The 17,972-nt window shown below is 45.7% G+C and overlaps 2 protein-coding genes across 2 annotated transcripts; both read right to left on the reverse strand.

Moving 5' to 3' along the window:
- Positions 1-1,044: 1,044 nt before the first annotated feature.
- Positions 1,045-16,859, reverse strand: LOC129093242 (insulin receptor substrate 2-B). The gene is given in 8 exon segments (XM_054601192.1): positions 1,045-2,361; positions 13,128-13,895; positions 13,898-14,629; positions 14,632-14,742; positions 14,745-14,841; positions 14,844-15,041; positions 15,043-15,965; positions 15,968-16,859. Coding segments are annotated over 8 exon segments (3,726 nt in total). The 3' UTR covers positions 1,045-2,356.
- Positions 16,860-16,885: 26 nt separating this feature from the next.
- On the reverse strand, positions 16,886-17,518 carry LOC129093835 (iroquois-class homeodomain protein IRX-5-like; the record flags this gene model as incomplete). Its single annotated transcript, XM_054601959.1, has 1 exon — positions 16,886-17,518. A coding segment is annotated over exon 1 (291 nt), but the record flags the coding sequence as incomplete, so codon positions are not given.
- Between the last annotated feature and the right edge of the window lie 454 nt (positions 17,519-17,972).

The raw sequence follows: 17,972 nt of genomic DNA on the forward strand, positions 1-17,972 counted from the left end.
TCTGAAGCAGATATTAGGAATTATCTAAAGATTCCTCAGCGTTCTTGCTGTGTGGGGCCCAAAAAAAAGAAAAAAGGATGACGACGATGCATCCCATACAAAACCTAGCAACAGTGACAGGCCTTCATCCGTCCAAACAAATTTAAAAAAACAACAAGAGTGGGAGGATTTAGAAAAAGAACGGGAAGTCAAAAAAAAAAAAAAAAGGTGGGATGCAGATTAGATGAGAGAATAATGAACAAAAGAATAATAATAAAAATTGCAATTCTGTGGGCTACGATAGCTGTCAGTCTTTGTGTTGTTTTAAGCACATGTTGTGTTGAGTAGAAATGCTAAATAAAGGCGTATCAGTGTTAAAGTGTGAGAGAGAGAGAGTGTGTGTGTGTGTGTGTGTGTGTGTGTGTGTGTGTGTGTGTGTGTGTGTGTGTGTGTGTGTGTGTGTGTGTGTGTGAAAGGTTGCAGCAGGGCAAGTATGACCAGAGCGCTGCACCTGGGCCTGCAGCTCAGGTTACTGGAAACCTCTTTACGTCACCCAGAGCCGGTGACGAACACCCCAGCATGCATATATACGTGTGTGTGTATGTGTGTGTGTGTGTGTGTGTGTGTGTGTGTGCATGTGTGTGCGTCATCAAGAGCCGCTGACAAAGCGCCCAAATGGGAGCACACTGGAGTTACCGTCGCCTAAATAGGGCTGTGTGACAGACAGACTGTGTGTGTTATGAGAGCGGGCCGCATGACCGCGACATGCATCTCTTCATGACATCTGCGTGTGTGTGTGTGCATGCATACGTGTGTGTGAGTGTGCATGTACACGCTTCACTTGCAGAGATTTTCATGTGTGCGTCTGCGTCAGTCTTAGTGTTTGCATCTCAGTGTCAATGTCTGTACTTTGTGCTTTTGAAGCCTTCACAGCATTGTGATTATAAGTGTGTGTGTGTGTGTGTGTGTGTGTGTGTGTGTGTGTGTGTGTGTGTGTGTGTGTGTGTGTGTGTGTGTGTGTGTGTGTCTCCCTCTCCCTCGCTAACCTGAACTGTGCGACGGACCTTGTGAGGTAAAACTGTAAAAGAGAACACGAGCTTCCGAAACCTCTACAAGCTACTTTCATTATTATTTTTTCATTTTTTTAAAGGGATAGTTCGCTGTTTTCTTCTATAGTTCATCATAATTAATTCAAATCTTGCTGGATTTAATTGGCTGCCTGGACCGAGTATGACATCAATGAGCACTGCAACTCCACGCTGGAAAGTTGAGTGTATTCAAAACTTTTATGAGCGTCTAAAAAAACGCTTGTTTGCCTCTTTCTCCGGGTGAAAGAGCTAAAGAGAAAAAGAGATCTTCAACTAAAAGCGTTCAGATCGGTTGCACAAAACAGTCGGATCGCTCTGGAAACACACTACTGTGGTATCAGTCTTTTCATTTAACTCTCGACAAGAAAGCCATTACCTTAAAAAATGTTGAACTATCCCTTTAAAACACAGCTGTTATCTGCTGTTATCTGCAGAGTAACTTGCAGAGGAGACGTCGCCCCGCGGAGTAAAGCAAACGACAGAAATGTATCGGAATATTTGTACCTTTTTGCAACGAATAAATAACAATATGTGCTACAGAACATGTTTGTTGTTTTGATACTGGCACGACACCATAGCTCCGTTTTCCCTCCCAGTTTAGTTTTTGAACTGGCACGCTGACCGGTAAGGGAACGAGCTCGGTACTCGTTTAATGCCACTTGTACCGTTTCTTTAAGGGAGTAATCCATTCAAAAATAATGATAATAAAAATACATTCTGTACTACAACTGTGTCCACAATGTGTAATAACTGTTCGGTACCGTGTTGAGGAAGGGTAATGCATGGGGGTGGGGGGGGGGGGTAAAAAATATAATAATAAAAAGATAAAAAATAATATTTTAAATTCAACGCAACATGAAAAAATGTCTTTTTTGTACCGTAATGCCTTTGCTTCGTATCCAGCCTCCCTTTTTAATACCGTATGGAGAAGTAGAACCACCTGATAACGAGACTCAACCGGACTCCACTGACCGACGTCTGTTGGAAAAAAGAGCAGCGCACACTGGCAGCATCCAATATGATTAAAAAAAAAAGAAACAGGACAAAGATATGCATATAAAAACACAAAAAAAAATGATAAGATGAGATACACTTATAAAAATCTGCAAGCGTTTTTGTCATCTGTTGTTGTTGTTGTTGTTGTTTTTCTGCATCAGTCTGAAGAGGTCAGAGGTCAGCAGCAGTGGCGGAGGGTTTGGGGGGTGAGGAGGCCAAAAAAGGTCACAGGCAGAGTCAAGTGAGAGATGAGGAAGAGGAGGAGGAGGACGAAGGTGGGGAACCTCGATCGCTCAGTCTGAGAGAAGAGAGAGAAAACAGAAAACATTACAGAGGTTAGTTGAGCTTCAAAAGTCTTAAAACATCAAAGCACAAACATCAGGTTAAGGAGGTTTTTAATGCACATATTTGATAATATAACGACTGATATTAAGATAAAATAATCCTTTATTTGTGGGAAATATGAAGGATGACAGCAGCAAAGTGCAACAAGAAAAAAGTACAATAAATAATCAAACAGTAAAGGTGTAATAAATAAGTAAATTATAAAAAAGCTAAAAATATAATATAATATAACAATATAATATAGTATAACATAATATAATAAATGTTTTTATAAAACAAAAAATAAATAAAAACAAGAATCAGCTCTCAGCCTTTCTGAAGTCAAGGTTATTAAAGCAGCAACCAGGTGTCAGATTAGAAGCAAATTTCTAATATAGTAGTTATGGAAAATGGCGACCACAGCGCCGTGAAATACATAAATACAGCGAGGGAAAAAAAAGCCAGAGAGAATCTGTGGTCAACTTTCACCCACTTAACCCTTGTTTGGATGGGGAATGATCCATTCATCAACCACAAGGGACAAATTCTACTTAGCATGAATTTTTAAATAAATGAAAAACATCTTCTATCATTATTTTCATAACTTATTCAAACTTATTTGAATAAACGTCTACAATCGTAATTTCTCCTGAAACACTGTACATATGACTTTTTTTTTTTTTAAAAAGGGCCTCAAACTGCTTTAAATGTATTAATTATGATGCTTAGATATATAAAATATGTAATTATATTACTATTTTAACTGTACCCTGAAATAACTTACAAAAAGGCCCCTAAAGCACTTAAATAATTATATGAAAGTCAACTGTATATTAGTTAATGTGTACTTCTACTTTGTAGTACTATGTTTACATGACAAATACATGTTACTAGTCACAAAGCAGATTCAGATTTGACTCACAAAATGTTAAAATGAGTGAGTAGGAGTATATAAGTAAAGTCTAATTTAATTTGATCTTTCACTCTTCACTTGAATTGAAAATTTGAAACAGAGCTGTAATGCAAGCAATACCTTTACTTCAAAGTAAAACATGTATGTAGTAAAATACATTGAATGCAGCTGTGCAGAGTTCAAGAACGTCATAAAAAGAACAAAACAAGTTTTGTATTTGACAAACTCATAAGGTCATATTTGATTAATTTAGAGGTATTTTTACCGCTTTAATCCTTCAAACTCTAAACATTTTCATCTGCTGAACCCTTTAAAGTTTAAGAGGTGAATTATCCTCAAACTGATTTATTGTTCAATTCATGTTATTGCCTTTTTTTTCCCTTTATGTCATGTGACAGTAAAGTTTTGGTCTTACAGGGGAAAAAATGATTTTGAAGAGCATTTTGACAGTTGAATTAAACCATAATGAATATTAACTTAAAAATACAGCTGCAAAAAAAAAGAAAAAAGCATTCAGAGAAATGAAAGTTTTTGTGGTGAATGAGAAAAAGTTGTTTTGTCCGATGTGACCCTTCACACACAGAGAGAAACTGGAATGTTGCCGGTTCAGTGGAAGTGGTTTTGGACAATATTAGTTGTTTTGGGGCGTTTTGAAGCCAAGAGCTGTCGTCTAATTCTGACTGTCTGGCTTTGGACACAAACATGAACTTTATGCCCTGAATGAACTAAAGTTAAATATATAAAACAACAAAAAAGACATTAAGGAGATGCGAAGCGGAGTCTGAGTAACGAACAATCAGCACAAAGTTCACAAAACTGTTATTTAACACAGCAGTAATATTCCCTCCAAAAACACGCCAGTGGGATGGAAAAGCATGTTTTCTTTAAACAATCGCCAAAACATCGTTTATTATAGTCAAAAGCTGTAAAAGCAGCCATTAGTCCTTGAACACATCATGTGTGACAAACGCTTCTGTTAGAAAACGTCACCAAAACAAAGCTTAAAATTGTGATATTTCATGAAAAACATTTTATTCTACATGTCTCATTTTAAAATTTTGCCCCGAATAAACCGTTTGCTTTAACCGGATTCTGTAAAATACATTAAATTCTGAGCTCTTCAGTGAAACTATGAAGCCATGACTGATTCATCTGAGACCAACAGTCACATGACAACAAATCTGTGAAATGTAAAATGAGACAGGAGCTAAAAACGCAGAGTGTGAAGGATGATTGTGGATCTTACACTTCATAACAAAAGGTAAAATTAAGAGTCTTAACGAAGTCCGTTGTTTTGTCAGAACTCTTTTAAAAGAATCGGCTCAGATGTTGGCCGTCTCAGCCTCCTCGCTGTATAAAAAGAAACGTGTTTGCCTGGTAAATAAGTGAGCGTGGCCGGTAAACTTTGGATCCAGCAGACACACCACAAACATAAAAAAGTCTGTTTCCTGCCCCGCTGTCACGGCCGTGTGTGTGTGTGTGTGGGGGGGGGTTGTTTTGGTGCAGCCCAGCGGCCCTGAATGACCCCGACGATGGCCGCCGTCCAGCTGGGTTATATCCACCGAGAGCGAGGGCCTTTTGTGCGACGCGACAATGTGAACGGGATGCTACAATACAGGCGATTTGAGAGGGGGCGGGGGGCACCACACCGCTGGAATGCTGCTGCTCTGTTTGTGACGGGACGGACTCAGCACAGCCCTATATGACCACAAATGGGGGACATATACAAACCTGGCAACCCAAAAAGGAGATCTTACAACAAGAGGAAAGATCAACACTTCCTGTTACATCGATACACTGCAGACTAAAGACAGAAGTCAAACTCAAAACACCAAGAGTTCAACAGGCTGTGATAAAAACAATGATTCAATGTTTACTTGGGGGGAAATATGACGTTGCAAAACATGTGAAAGCCCGAGAACCACCTGTAGAATCAGCATCCTCTCTTCGAATTTATCATATAGGTTATTTTATTTAAATCAATTGTTTCTCTTTTGGAATAGTATGTTTTGTAGTAGAGAAATGTAGTTGTACCTAATTAGATATACACATACATAAAACAAAAAATATATATATATTTAGATAGTTATATACTATCAATTACATTCCGGTTAAATATTTGCATTGTTGAATAACTTGGAGACTTGTGAAGGAGTGACAGGAAATGCAATTTATTTGTCATATCAATAAAGCAGAGGCAGAGAGACAGACAGACAGACAGACAGAGAGAGAGAGACAGACAGACAGACAGACAGACTTTCAGAAAGTATGACAGTAACAGAAAGACAGACAGGACAAGAGAGACAGACAGACAGAGAGACAGACAGTCAGAGAGACAGTCAGGAGACAGAGAGACAGACAGAGAGACAGACAGTCAGAGAGACAGAGAGACAGACAGTCAGAGAGACAGACAGTCAGAGAGACAGACAGTCAGAGAGACAGACAGTCAGAGAGACAGAGAGACAGACAGTCAGAGAGACAGAGAGACAGACAGTCAGACAGACAGTCAGAGAGACAGACAGTCAGAGAGACAGACAGTCAGAGAGACAGAGTCAGACAGACAGTCAGAGAGACAGACAGTCAGAGAGACAGAGAGACAGACAGTCAGAGAGACAGACAGTCAGAGAGACAGAGAGACAGACAGTCAGAGAGACAGACAGTCAGAGAGACAGACAGACAGAGAGACAGACAGTCAGAGAGACAGACAGTCAGAGAGACAAGAGAGACAGACAGTCAGAGAGACAGATGGAGCAGTTTGAGGTCTCTTGGGTTTCTTTGCAATCCAGTTGTGGACTTTGATCAAAACAAGTCTCTTAGGACACGAGGCTGACTGACCTCAAGTGACCCCTGTCTCTCACACACACACACACACACACACACACACACACACACACACACACACACACACACACACACACACACACACACACACACACACACACACACACACACACACACACACACACACACACAGCATGTTGTGTCATTGCAACACAGGCAGGTGTTTGAGTCTCTCTCTCTCTCTCTCTCTCTCTCTGTTTTGTCTGTCTGTCTGTCCCCTTTCACCCAGTTGGGACAATGGATGAAAGGCATCATGGGAGTGAGCGGCGAGCGTAACGTGTTGACCCGACACGGGCCGGCGTGACGGCGGCGTTTCAAGAGCAGTTCGAGGGATGAAACGATTACAAAAAAAAAAAAAAAAAAAAAGAAACTGTAAAAACATTCACTATTGTTCGATTTTTCTGGCGGTCCTTGAACACATCGTGTCACAAACTTCTGTCAGAGAAAGAAACCGAAACTAAGCGTAGATTTGTGATATTTATTAAAATAATTGTTAAGTACATGTTTGACATTTTGCGTGCAAACATTTCAAATTTGCAAATTCTGAAAAGGTCAGCAAAATCTGCACTCAAAAATATGAACAAACGTTAACCGTCCTTCTGAACTTGTCTAATAAAGTTATACAACGCCACATTCCAGTAAGTCCAGTGTAACACCAGTAAAATCCTGTTTTATCACCACCGTACGCCGCAGAGAGACACAAAGTCCTGAGGAAGAAACGGGAGTCCCTGCGTGTTTGAGAGAAACCGGAGACGCCGGCGGTTGAGTAACGCCGTCGACCACCTGCGACATCGACACCGAGGAGAAACCAAAAACTGGAGCGCACATAGCGGACGCTGTTTTGGATCCAGTCATTACTGATGAGACACAACATTTCACCGTGGGGTGCTCACATGCTGCACTCTTTGGTCCTGCAGAGCTACATTGTGATTTTAAAAAAAAGTCCCCTTCAATAATAGTTTTTAACGCTCAGAAAAGCTCACAAAAGATAAAACAGCTCTGATGATCTTTTTGTAGAGAATAAATCAAATAAAAACAGGTAGAATTCCTGCAAAGTGGGGCTGGAAATGATGTTTATTTTCAATATCAGAATGAATTTTCCAGGCTGTAATCATCCAAGCATTCGTCGCTGTACGTACGAAGAATAATGCACCGTTATTCGTAGATGTACCATGAAATTATTGATTTAGTAGGTTATCGAAAATGAGATAGTATAAAGACCGTAAAAGCCCACAAAGAACGGAAAGTAAGGGAGGTGGATGGGTTCTACTAAAAACAATCAACCAAACGTAACTTGTGTACTTCAATAACGGCCACTTTTGTAGTTATTTTAACCCAAACGTCGATCTTTTCCTAAACCTAACTAAGTAGTTTTGTTGACTAAACCTAACCAAGTTGCATCCTGTGAAAATAGAAGTTTATTTTGAAAAGATTGTATGCATGTAACGAGCTGAAATTGACACGTTTTGCTGGACTTTTGCAGGAAAACTCTTTTTATAGGATATAGTATGAGGATTACGTTGCAATTTGTCACAATAAGAGTTTCCTAAAGCCCCAGGTGATGCCTTCAAATACCTAATTTAGTCCGACAAACAGTCTAACACCAAAATATATAACGTTTACTATCACACAAGAGAAACAAAAGCAGCAAAATGTCCACAACTTAGAAGCCGGAACAAAAAAAACCCACGAGGAAATGACTTCAAACCGATGAATCACTTTATTTGAATAACTTGTAAAAAGCAGAAACCCGATCACACCGGATCATCTCTAAACTGAAACCCAAACCTCTGGGAAACACCTCCTTAAACTCAGTAACTCATCGACCAATGGGAGCCCCGCTGGGGTTTAGCTCAACGGACACCAAACGCTGCCCCGGCTTTATGGCCTCCCGTAGACTCTAGCATGTCTAGCATCGCGGGTTATATTTCATATTTTGCTAATTAGACATCTAAAATGTAGCGTCACAGGTGCTCTTTTTCGAGAGTCGTAAACACTTTTGCAGCGACCGTCGGAGCGGCTGAATCGCTTTGTGTGCACGCATGAGGGTTAATAATTCTAACATCTGTGGGCATATCTATCTGGTTATTTAAGAGGGAGGGAGAAGGGGGGGGGAGCATGCAACACACAGTGGGTCCTGTTACGAGCATGCCTCCTCGGACCGGCCCCATAAATTCATGCCCAGTCTGTAAATAGAACCTGTAAATATAGACGGGGAGGAAAGGGCAGCCTCCACCCGGCTCCTCTCACATCTTACTCTCGTTTCTCGGAGAGATTACTCGGCCTCGTGCTCCGACTCACCCTTTACCGCCTCATAGCCGCTTTGGTAGGGGGAGGTAGAGGGGAGGAGAAAAGGGCAAGTTCCCACCGCTGTTACCTACATGTATAAAAACGCCACAACTTCCTCTCCTGACCCCCAATGTGACCTTTCAAACCTGGCGTTCTTTCCCATCATCCTCTTCTCTTTAAACATTTAAAACATCACCACAACAACTTAACATTAGAGGAGAATTTATTGTTTCCCCATCTATTCCCTTCTTTGTCATTTTTTGCACATTAATAATATTTTTATAGTAATTTAATTAAATCTCAGTTTTCAGGCTTTTTTTCTCACAAAAAAAGCATCTACCTCATTAGTTTAGCATTCATATTTTATTCTAATTTACTCAACAATAGGCTCAAAGATACAAGCTTGTATTAGGACTTTAACGACGCATTGTGCATGAATAAAATCGCAATATCATCATGGTTTTATGACCGTTTTGTGCCAATGATATATAATAATAATGTAAAAGCATAACAATGCATGTACAACCAAACGTAACTTGTGTACTTCAATAACGGCCACTTTTGTAGTTATTTTAACCCAAACGTCGATCTTTTCCTAAACCTAACTAAGTAGTTTTGTTGACTAAACCTAACCAAGTTGCATCCTGTGAAAATAGAAGTTTATTGTGAAAAGATTGTATGCATGTAACGAGCTGAAATTGACACGTTTTGCTGGACTTTTGCAGGAAAACTCTTTTTATAGGATATCGTATGAGGATTACGTTGCAATTTGTCACAATAAGAGTTTCCTAAAGCCCCAGGTGATGCCTTCAAATACCTAATTTAGTCCGACAAACAGTCTAACACCAAAATATATAACGTTTACTATCACACAAGAGAAACAAAAGCAGCAAAATGTCCACAACTTAGAAGCCTTAGAAGTAGTAATTTAATTAAATCTCAGTTTTCAGGCTTTTTTTCCCTCACAAAAAAAGCATCTACCTCATTAGTTTAGCATTCATATTTTATTCTAATTTACTCAACAATAGGCTCAAAGATAAAAGGTTCTATTAGGACTTTAACGACGCATTGTGCATGAATAAAATCGCAATATCATCATGATTTTATGACCGTTTTGTGCCTATGATATATAATAATAATAATGTAAAAGCATAACAATGCATGTACACCCTTTTAATAGAGCAGCTAACTTTCAATTCTAAAGATTTTCATACACTGGAATTGCAATGAGAAAACATAATTAAGCCAATAAAAAACAACCAAACAACTAGAATAATAAATAAAATGGACTCTCAAGTTCTTGCAAAAAAACCACAAAGAGAAATAACTTGTATGTGCAAAATCTACTTGGTAATAAAACAGATTTGTATATTCTGATCAGGCGGCTTTACAAAGCATTGTCACAACTGATTATTGTCATAATTGATCAATCTAGGGATTTCTTCCTTGATTAATCATTCGGTGTATGAAATATCAGAAGATACGGAAATGACTTTGGGGTTTTTGAGCTGTTACGTGGATAAAACAAGGAATTTGAAGGCACTAGTTTGGGCTGAAAAATATTAAATATTTGAAAAATGATCTCTTTGTGGTCTTGTTTTTCACTGCAATATATTAAGTACTGCTCCTCTATGGAAACAGCACAATCATGGCTAGAAGTAGAGAGAACTCAAGGATGACTTTTGTGCAGAATAACACACTTAAAATGTCATAATTCATAGAAAAGAAAGAAACGCAAGTTGAAATTCTTTGAAAATGTATTTTTACAAAACACTGGAATCTATATATCATCTTTCCAAGTTGCCACAAGTGTTACCAATGGAGGCTCCAAGTACTATATATATATATATATATATATATATATATATATATATATTGAACTATTAACATTTTTACATCCTCTCCTCTCTGTGTTCAGCAGCATGAAGTTCAGTCAAAGTTTCACAGATTTCTTTGTCACGTGACTGTTGGTCTCAGATGAATCAATCATGGCTTCATAGTTTCACTGAAGAGCTCAGAATTTAATATTTTTTACAGAATCTGGTTAAAGCAAAAGGTTTATTCGGGGCGAGACTCTAAATGAGACATGTAGAATAAAATGTTTTTGATGAAATATCACAATTTTAAGCTTCTTTTTCTGACTGAAGCATTCCTCGCACATGGTGTGTTTAAGGACCATCGGAAAGATATAAATCTGACAATAACGACAATGTTTTTACAGCGTCTGTCTTTTATAAACGTTGTAGTTTTGGCGATTGTTTAAAGAAAACATGCGTTTCAATCCCGCCGGCGAGTTTTGGGGTTCTTTATGTTAAAACAACTGCAGCTGAACTTTAAACTCAATGTAAAGGTGATTTTTCTATTTATTTCTAGTATTTGCAGTCTGTTCATCCCTTCAACCTCCAGCTGAAGTTCATGTTTGATCTAATATTTATCGCACCGTTTCATTAGATCACATAAACTTTCCCCGACAGCTGGATAGAGAGCTCGTCTCCCCCTCTTTCTCCTCTGGGTCAAGGATCCAGGTGTGCGCCTCTATCAGTTCGCCGCCGCAGCTGAGAGGAAGTGCATTCCTGGGCGATGATGATGCGTTTCCTCCCGGCCCTCGCTGTGTGCCTCGACACGCCGCCGCCGCAATTACAGCGCCACATCAAAGGGCTGCCTGCTGCCGTGACTCAGCGCGCATAAACACACACACACAAAACACAGACTGAGCGTGTGTGTGGATTAACATTTCTGAATGTTACCTTGAACTGCATGAACACACACACACACACACACACACTTAATAGACCTGCTGGCAACGGCTGAAAACAAAGAGTACACACACACACACACACACACAGACGGACGGACAAACACACACACACACAATGCGATGTGCTCGAGCGCTTTGAGTGTCAGTTGATCTCCACATATCCACACACACACACACACACACACACACACACACTAACACACACTAACACACACGAGAGCTCTTTCATCTCCGGTCAGCACCACGATAAACAAATGAGTCAGCCGGCGTTTGCAGAGAATCCTGACTCATGCTCACACACACACACACACACAAAGCGAGGGGGGAAAAAATCCAGGGAAGGATTCTAGGGAATAGCAGGGAGGAGACGAGTGGATGAAATAGAAAAGGGAGGTGATCAAAGACTGGAAACTGAGTCAAAACATCCTCTTTCCCCCCCCCCCGTTCTCTTGATCTGGTGCACGCCGTCTGCACCACACCGACTGCAGACAGAACCTCAGCGCTAAGAGTCTGTGACACGCACATCCATGTCTGGATTTTAAAGATGCAGCATGTATCACTTCGCCAAAACAACACCGTTTATCACAGCCAGACGCTGACAAAACTGGCATAATCGTCCGATTTTTATCTTATTCGGCGGTTCTTGAACACATCGTGTGTCACGTCTGAAAAAGGAACCAATACAATCATCCAAAACATTTTATTCTACATGTCTCATTTAAAATCTCGCCCTGAATAAACCTTTTACTCTAACTAGATTCTGTAAAAAACATTAAATTCTTCACTACTCAACGCAACTATGAAGCCATGACTGATTCAGCCGAGACCAACAGTCATTTGACAAGAAATCTGTGAAATTTGGACTGAACTTCAGGCTCCTGAACACAGAGAGGAAAGGTTGTAAAAAAGTGAATAGTTAATATACATATCATAACAATACTCAAGTACTTTCTTCAGAAAGAAATGCAAAAAATGATTAATGCAACTATTTTGATGATACATTTCTTACTCATTTATGACCATAAATTTAAAGTTTTGAGAATTTGGTCTGTTTAAAGTGACCGTGGCTTTTTTTTTGCACGTTACAAAACTAAATGATCAACTGAGAAAAATACCTGCAGAATAATCAATGATTAAAACAGCACTACAACCTCACAATTAACTACCGAGCTCAATTAACATCTCAAAAACAAACACAAAAGGAGCTTTACTAGAATACGACGCTGTGACGTGTTTTACCGTCTTACTAAATCTCTCCTGCTGGCACTGCACTCGTCTCCTGTTTTGTATGAATAGATATATTATTTCAAAAAGATGTAGAAAAGAGTTCTCAAGTGACACACAAAAACACCCACACGTTTGAGCGCACGCACACGTGGCTCAGAGAGACAGCAGCAGCTACAAACACAGGAAGTCAGGGCGCTTTTGTTTTGGTTTTTGGTTGATTCAGTCCACACTTGACCTCAGATAAACCTCGGTTCATTCAGAGAGCTAATTGTCTGGCAGTCTGCTTGCACACAACACACACACACACAGAAGACCTCGAGATGAACTGTGTATTGCTGCCACTTCCTGCACATAAGCACGGTTAAAGCATAGACTTTGGTTCCCTGGACGGATGCCTTCAAAAGACAACTGTCTGGCCGCTCAAAGCGCCTGAACGCAGCATCGCCGAGATCACAAGAGGCTCGATCGAAAATAGATTCTACTAGAAGGAGCTGCGAATGGATATAATGCGACTAATAATAGCACGCTGCACTTAGGGGTTATTTTGAGAAAAAAAAAAAACACCTTTACTCACACGTGGAAGCATTTTTCCACAAACTGTCTGGAAAAAAAAACTGTCAAATATGATTATGAAAGTAAAAACAAGCATCTGTGAAACAAAGGATGTGAGAGGAGATCAGTGTGGCAGCTTCCCAACATGACATTTACTCACCCTTGGTTGTCGTGGTGACTCCATCAGATTTGGTGAAGTCTATACTGGCGTAGGCTCCGTTCTCCGGCAGAGGTGCCACCGCCGCCGCCGCCGCCGCCGCCGAGCTCCCGTGGCTGCCACCGGCTCCCGACGCCACGGCTCCCGTGCTGCTCCCGTCGTCCCTCAGCTCCAGGGCGATGTAGTTCAGGCCGTTCTGGTAGCCCACGGACATGTTCCTGCACATCCTGCCAGATCCGGAGGAGGATGCCGAGGCGGCGCCCATCTCCATGGATCTGACCGGGGCGTGGGGAGCCGGCAAGTCCCCCAGACCCTCCATGGACACCCACATGCTGTCGAAAGACGCCGAGCTGGCCCACCTGGAAGCCTGACCGTCCGTTAGGTACGAGCCGTTGGGGGCCGTGGGGTTGGTTGGTGCCGGGTGGGTGGATGAGGATGCGGGGGCGGTTCCTCCTCCAGAGGGAGTCGAGTTAGAGGAGGATGTAGAGGAGAACGTCTCCGAGCTGTGCCTTCTCCTGCCTTGTGGGTCGGCGCGGACCACCTTGGGTTCCAGCTGTTGCGTCGGCGCTCTTTCCGGGCTTGATGGAGGAAGAGGGGGGGAAATTGCGTTGGACGAAGAGGGGGGGGCGTGGCCGTAACGTCCCTCTATCACGCAGAGGTGCTGCAGCATGGCCGTGGGGCTCGTTTGCGTCCTCTCCCCTCTGCTTAGGTTGAACGTCATGTCCGTGTAGTCGTCCCCCATCGACTTCCAGTGGCCTGCGGCGGAGACGCTGGGGAGGCCAGCGCCCCAGGGTTGCTGGCCAGGGGTCGGATGTAGCTGGGTGGGTTCCAGGGGGCGACGAGGCTGGGTCGGGGCGACTGGTTTTTACCCAGACATCCGGCGCCGTCCTCCGGGTCCGCCGCCACCTCCACGCTCATGTAGTCCTGGTGAGGGGAGTGACCGCGGTCACTAGATCCCAGGGAAGGCGCTTCATCTTGGGCAGAGAGGGGATAAGCAGGGGGCTGTTGTTGGTGGGGGTAGTGATCCCCGAACTCAATGTTGATGTACTCGCCGGGACTGGAGGGCCCTTCTGATGAGCTGACGGCGGCGGGGACCGAGGCGGCGCTGCCCGCCGACGCCGTGGAGGGCTCACTAACCCGCAGCGGGCCGTGGAAACTCCTCCTGCCTAAAGGGAGGCGGTTGGGCCTCGCGGCGCGTCGGTCGGCCATCGCCGCCGTCGTATGGTGAGCCCCGTAAGGCGGGGGTGGGTGAGAGGGGGTGGAGGTGTTACTGCCTCCCCCGCCCTTCTTCTCTGGTGTCGACATGGAAGCCGTGGCAACTGACGAATAGACTGGCTTGGCGGGAGAACTCATAGGAACGTACTCTCCGTACTCTTTCTCGTCTCGGTCTCTGGTGGGGGCTTTGTAGGAGCGAGGGAGGGAGAAATAAGGGCTGTAAGACTTTGGGGTGCCCTCGGGCGTGCCGGCTGTGTAATACCCGCTGCTGCCTTCATTTGAGGGCTTGCGCCCCCGCCGCTGCAGTACGACATGTCCATATATTCCCCGTTCTCTGGTCTCTCCGCTATGCTGTCTCTCGCACCGGCACCTGTTGCGTTGGAGCTTCTGTGAGGGCTGGGGAGGCCTGCCCCGGGGAGGGGGAGCTGCCACTGGCCCCCGGGAGCATCATCATGTAGCCGTGGGAGTCTGCGGAGGATTGGGATTGGGACTGGAGCTGAGGGGGTGGTGGTGGGGGTGGTGGTGGTGGGCTGAACGGGCGCCTAAAGCCGGACTGTGAAACTGGGGGGAATGGGAGACGGGATGGGAGTAAGAGCTGGGTTGCATAGGCATGTAGTCGGGAGGCGTGTCCCGCGGAGACGCAGCCACGCCACACAGCATGGGCATGTAGCCGCTGTCTTCCTTGGCAGAGGAGGAGGACGAGGAGGAGGAGAGGGGGACGCTCAACGCCGCCGCCGGCCTCCGTCCGGGGGAGCGTGGAGGGACGGCTCTGCTGGCTGTGCTCGGAGCAGGAGCTGTAGTCGGAGCGGAGCGAGGAAGAGGAGGAAGACGGCCCGCCGCGGAGCAGCCCGCTGCCAAACGGCAACACGAGGTCCGACCCCTCCTCCAGAGAGAAGTTCGTCTGGGTCATTTTCTGGTAAACCGCAACTCCGGAACCGCCGGCCGGCCTGGTGAAAGAGTGCGTCCTCCTCCTCAACGACGACGAGATGCGATCGTCTTCCGTCGTCGACGTGCTCTCGTCCCGCGGCGTGTCACACCCGCTGTTGTTTCCGGAGCCCGCGCTGGTACCGAACACCTCCCGGTTCCAGCCCATGGCCATGTAGTCGTTCAGACAGTTCTCCTCTCTGATTGGCGGGGTGTTGCCGAGGGAGTCCGGCGTGTTGCTCCGCACCCGGAAGTACCGGAAGTCGCCGGGACTGGAGCCGTACTCGTCTGAGGAGTTGAAGCCGCCGTCGGACGGGGAGCCGCATATGGAGGCGCTCGACGGACGGGTTAGCGTGTCGGAGACGGATCCGTGGCCGCTGCTTGAGGACACGCTCACTGGACTGGTGGTGGAGGGGAAGTGGGACACCGGCAGGGAGGCGGATCGGGCGTGGTAGGTGGACGCCGTCCCCGGGATGGCTCTGACGTAGCGTCCGCTGCCCGTGCTTGTGCCAGCATTCCCCGTGGCAACACCACCTGCTACGCCGCTGCTGCTGCCAACCCCTGCTACGCCGCTGCTGCTGCCAACCCCTTCCGGACGCGCCCTCGCCGAGTTGAGGTGCACCAGGCTTCCCGTGGCGGATCGGAACGGCCGGTTCATCGTCCCCTCGCCCTCGCTGGATGTCCTGAAGCGATAACCACTCGCCCGGAGCTCTTACTGGACGGCGGCGTCCCCACCACGGACTCCGTCCTCGACCGCCGCTGCAGCCCCGTCTGGCTCGGCGGCAGGTTGCCCAGGTGTCGCCGCGTCGTGATGAACGGCATCGGGTTGGAGCCCGACGACTGGCTCTTACTCCTCGGCCGAAACTCCGCAAACGCTTTCAGCGCCTTCATCGTCTCCAAGATGGTTTCGTGCATGTTCTGGGCCACGACGGAATCGTCCACCTGCATCCATATCTCCCCCGGCCCGATGGAGGAGGAGCGGCCCACCTCGATGAAGAAGAAGCTCTCCGAATGCCCGCAGCGCCTGATGTTCATCAGCTGGAGGTTGACGCACGGCGTTTCGGAGTTCAACTTCACCAGGTGGACCGTTTTCGTTGAGAGGCAAAGCCGGTAAACACCTGTGAGGTTCTTGGTTTGCCCGAGTCCTTTCGGTTTCACATTCACCTGCCACACCTCCTTGAACACCGTCCCAGGCGTGACCGTCCCGTACCCGTCGTCTAGATCATCCGAGTCAACGTGACCTTTCTTGCCCTCGCTCATGAGCTCGCTGACCGCCACGTACCAGTCCTCTTGCTCCTGCTCGTTCTCGGCCACTATAGCAAAGTACTCGTCCTTAGTGTAAAGCGCTATGAGGTGTTTGTTTTTGGAATCCGCCCTTTTGTTGACCGTGAAGCACTGGTAGAGGTAAATAACGCGTTTAGGGGGGACGCGGCAACCGCTCCGCCGCTCGCGGCAGCCGCTGCGGCGGAGCGCAGGCTGCTCCTGAACTTCTTCTCGCTGTCATAGTACTCCAGGCGGCTGGGCCCCAAGTGGCTGGCGGCCCTGAGCACGAAAAACCTCTTATGTCCGTGTTTCTGCTTCCTCAAATACCCACATTTGCGAATATCATCTGCCGCGTCGGCGGAGTTCGCGAAGCCGCCGCTACTACCGCCGCCGCTGTTGCTACCGCCGCTGCTAGCTGGAGCGGCGGAGTCGGTGTTCTCATGCAGGTGGAGGTGATTAGAGGGTGGTGGTGGTGGTGGAGGAGGTGGTGGGTGATGGAAGCGAACCCCACCGCTGCCGCAAGGGGGTTCCCCGGCCGAACTCTCCCCGTTCGCCTTCGCCGCCGCTGACTTCGCCGCCGCGTCCCTCTGCTGCGGCTCCACCGTCAGCACCGCCGCTCTGCCGCCCTGGTAGCTGGTGAAATTCGCCATGTGTGGACGCAATAAGGGTCAGAATCAGATGTCACTGCACATGCACGCTAACCCGGGTGCACCTGGACCACATTGTTGGGTTTAATTCGGGAAAACGCGCTCCGGAGTTCGCCTAGGCCAGCTTAACGCGGACGCGGCACAGCCAGGCGAACAGGAGCGGTGATTCCTGCCGCTCCGTCAAAAAAACGCTTCCCCCCCCCGCACCTCCTCCTCGTGCAACAAGGAGTTTTATGACGAAATGAGAGCCTGCGCGAGCGACATGTCCACGCGCACTGCAGCCCCGGGGAGGACGTTAGCCTGTTAGCTTAGCATCACGCTCCTCGCATCTTCTCTACGGCACAAACAACACATGACCCTCTGCGTCACCAAACCGGAAACGGGAGGAACAAAAGAGCCGAGCGAGGGCTGTGATTGGCTGGTTGGAGTGACGTCAAGGGATGGAAGGGTGTGGACCAATCAAGGGGAGGTATTCGAAGAGAGGGGAGGGGGAGGGGGAGGGGCTTGCGTCAATAGAGGCGGCCAATCAGGTTGGAGACTGAGGATGTGAGGCGGTGACGCTGCGGGGCTGTGACGTTACGTTTTACGTCAACGGCTGAGACGCAGAGGGCTGAAGCCAGAGCCGGGAGGAGTCTTCCCCCTGTGTCAGAACACAACTTTACTCATGTGGACACACATTTATATTTATATTTATATTATATATACACACATTTATATTATATATATTTATATTATATATATATATATATATATACACATTTATATTATATATTTATATTATATATATATATTTATATAT

The sequence above is a fragment of the Anoplopoma fimbria genome, chromosome 7, assembly GCF_027596085.1.
Source record: "Anoplopoma fimbria isolate UVic2021 breed Golden Eagle Sablefish chromosome 7, Afim_UVic_2022, whole genome shotgun sequence".
NCBI lineage: Eukaryota > Metazoa > Chordata > Actinopteri > Perciformes > Anoplopomatidae > Anoplopoma > Anoplopoma fimbria.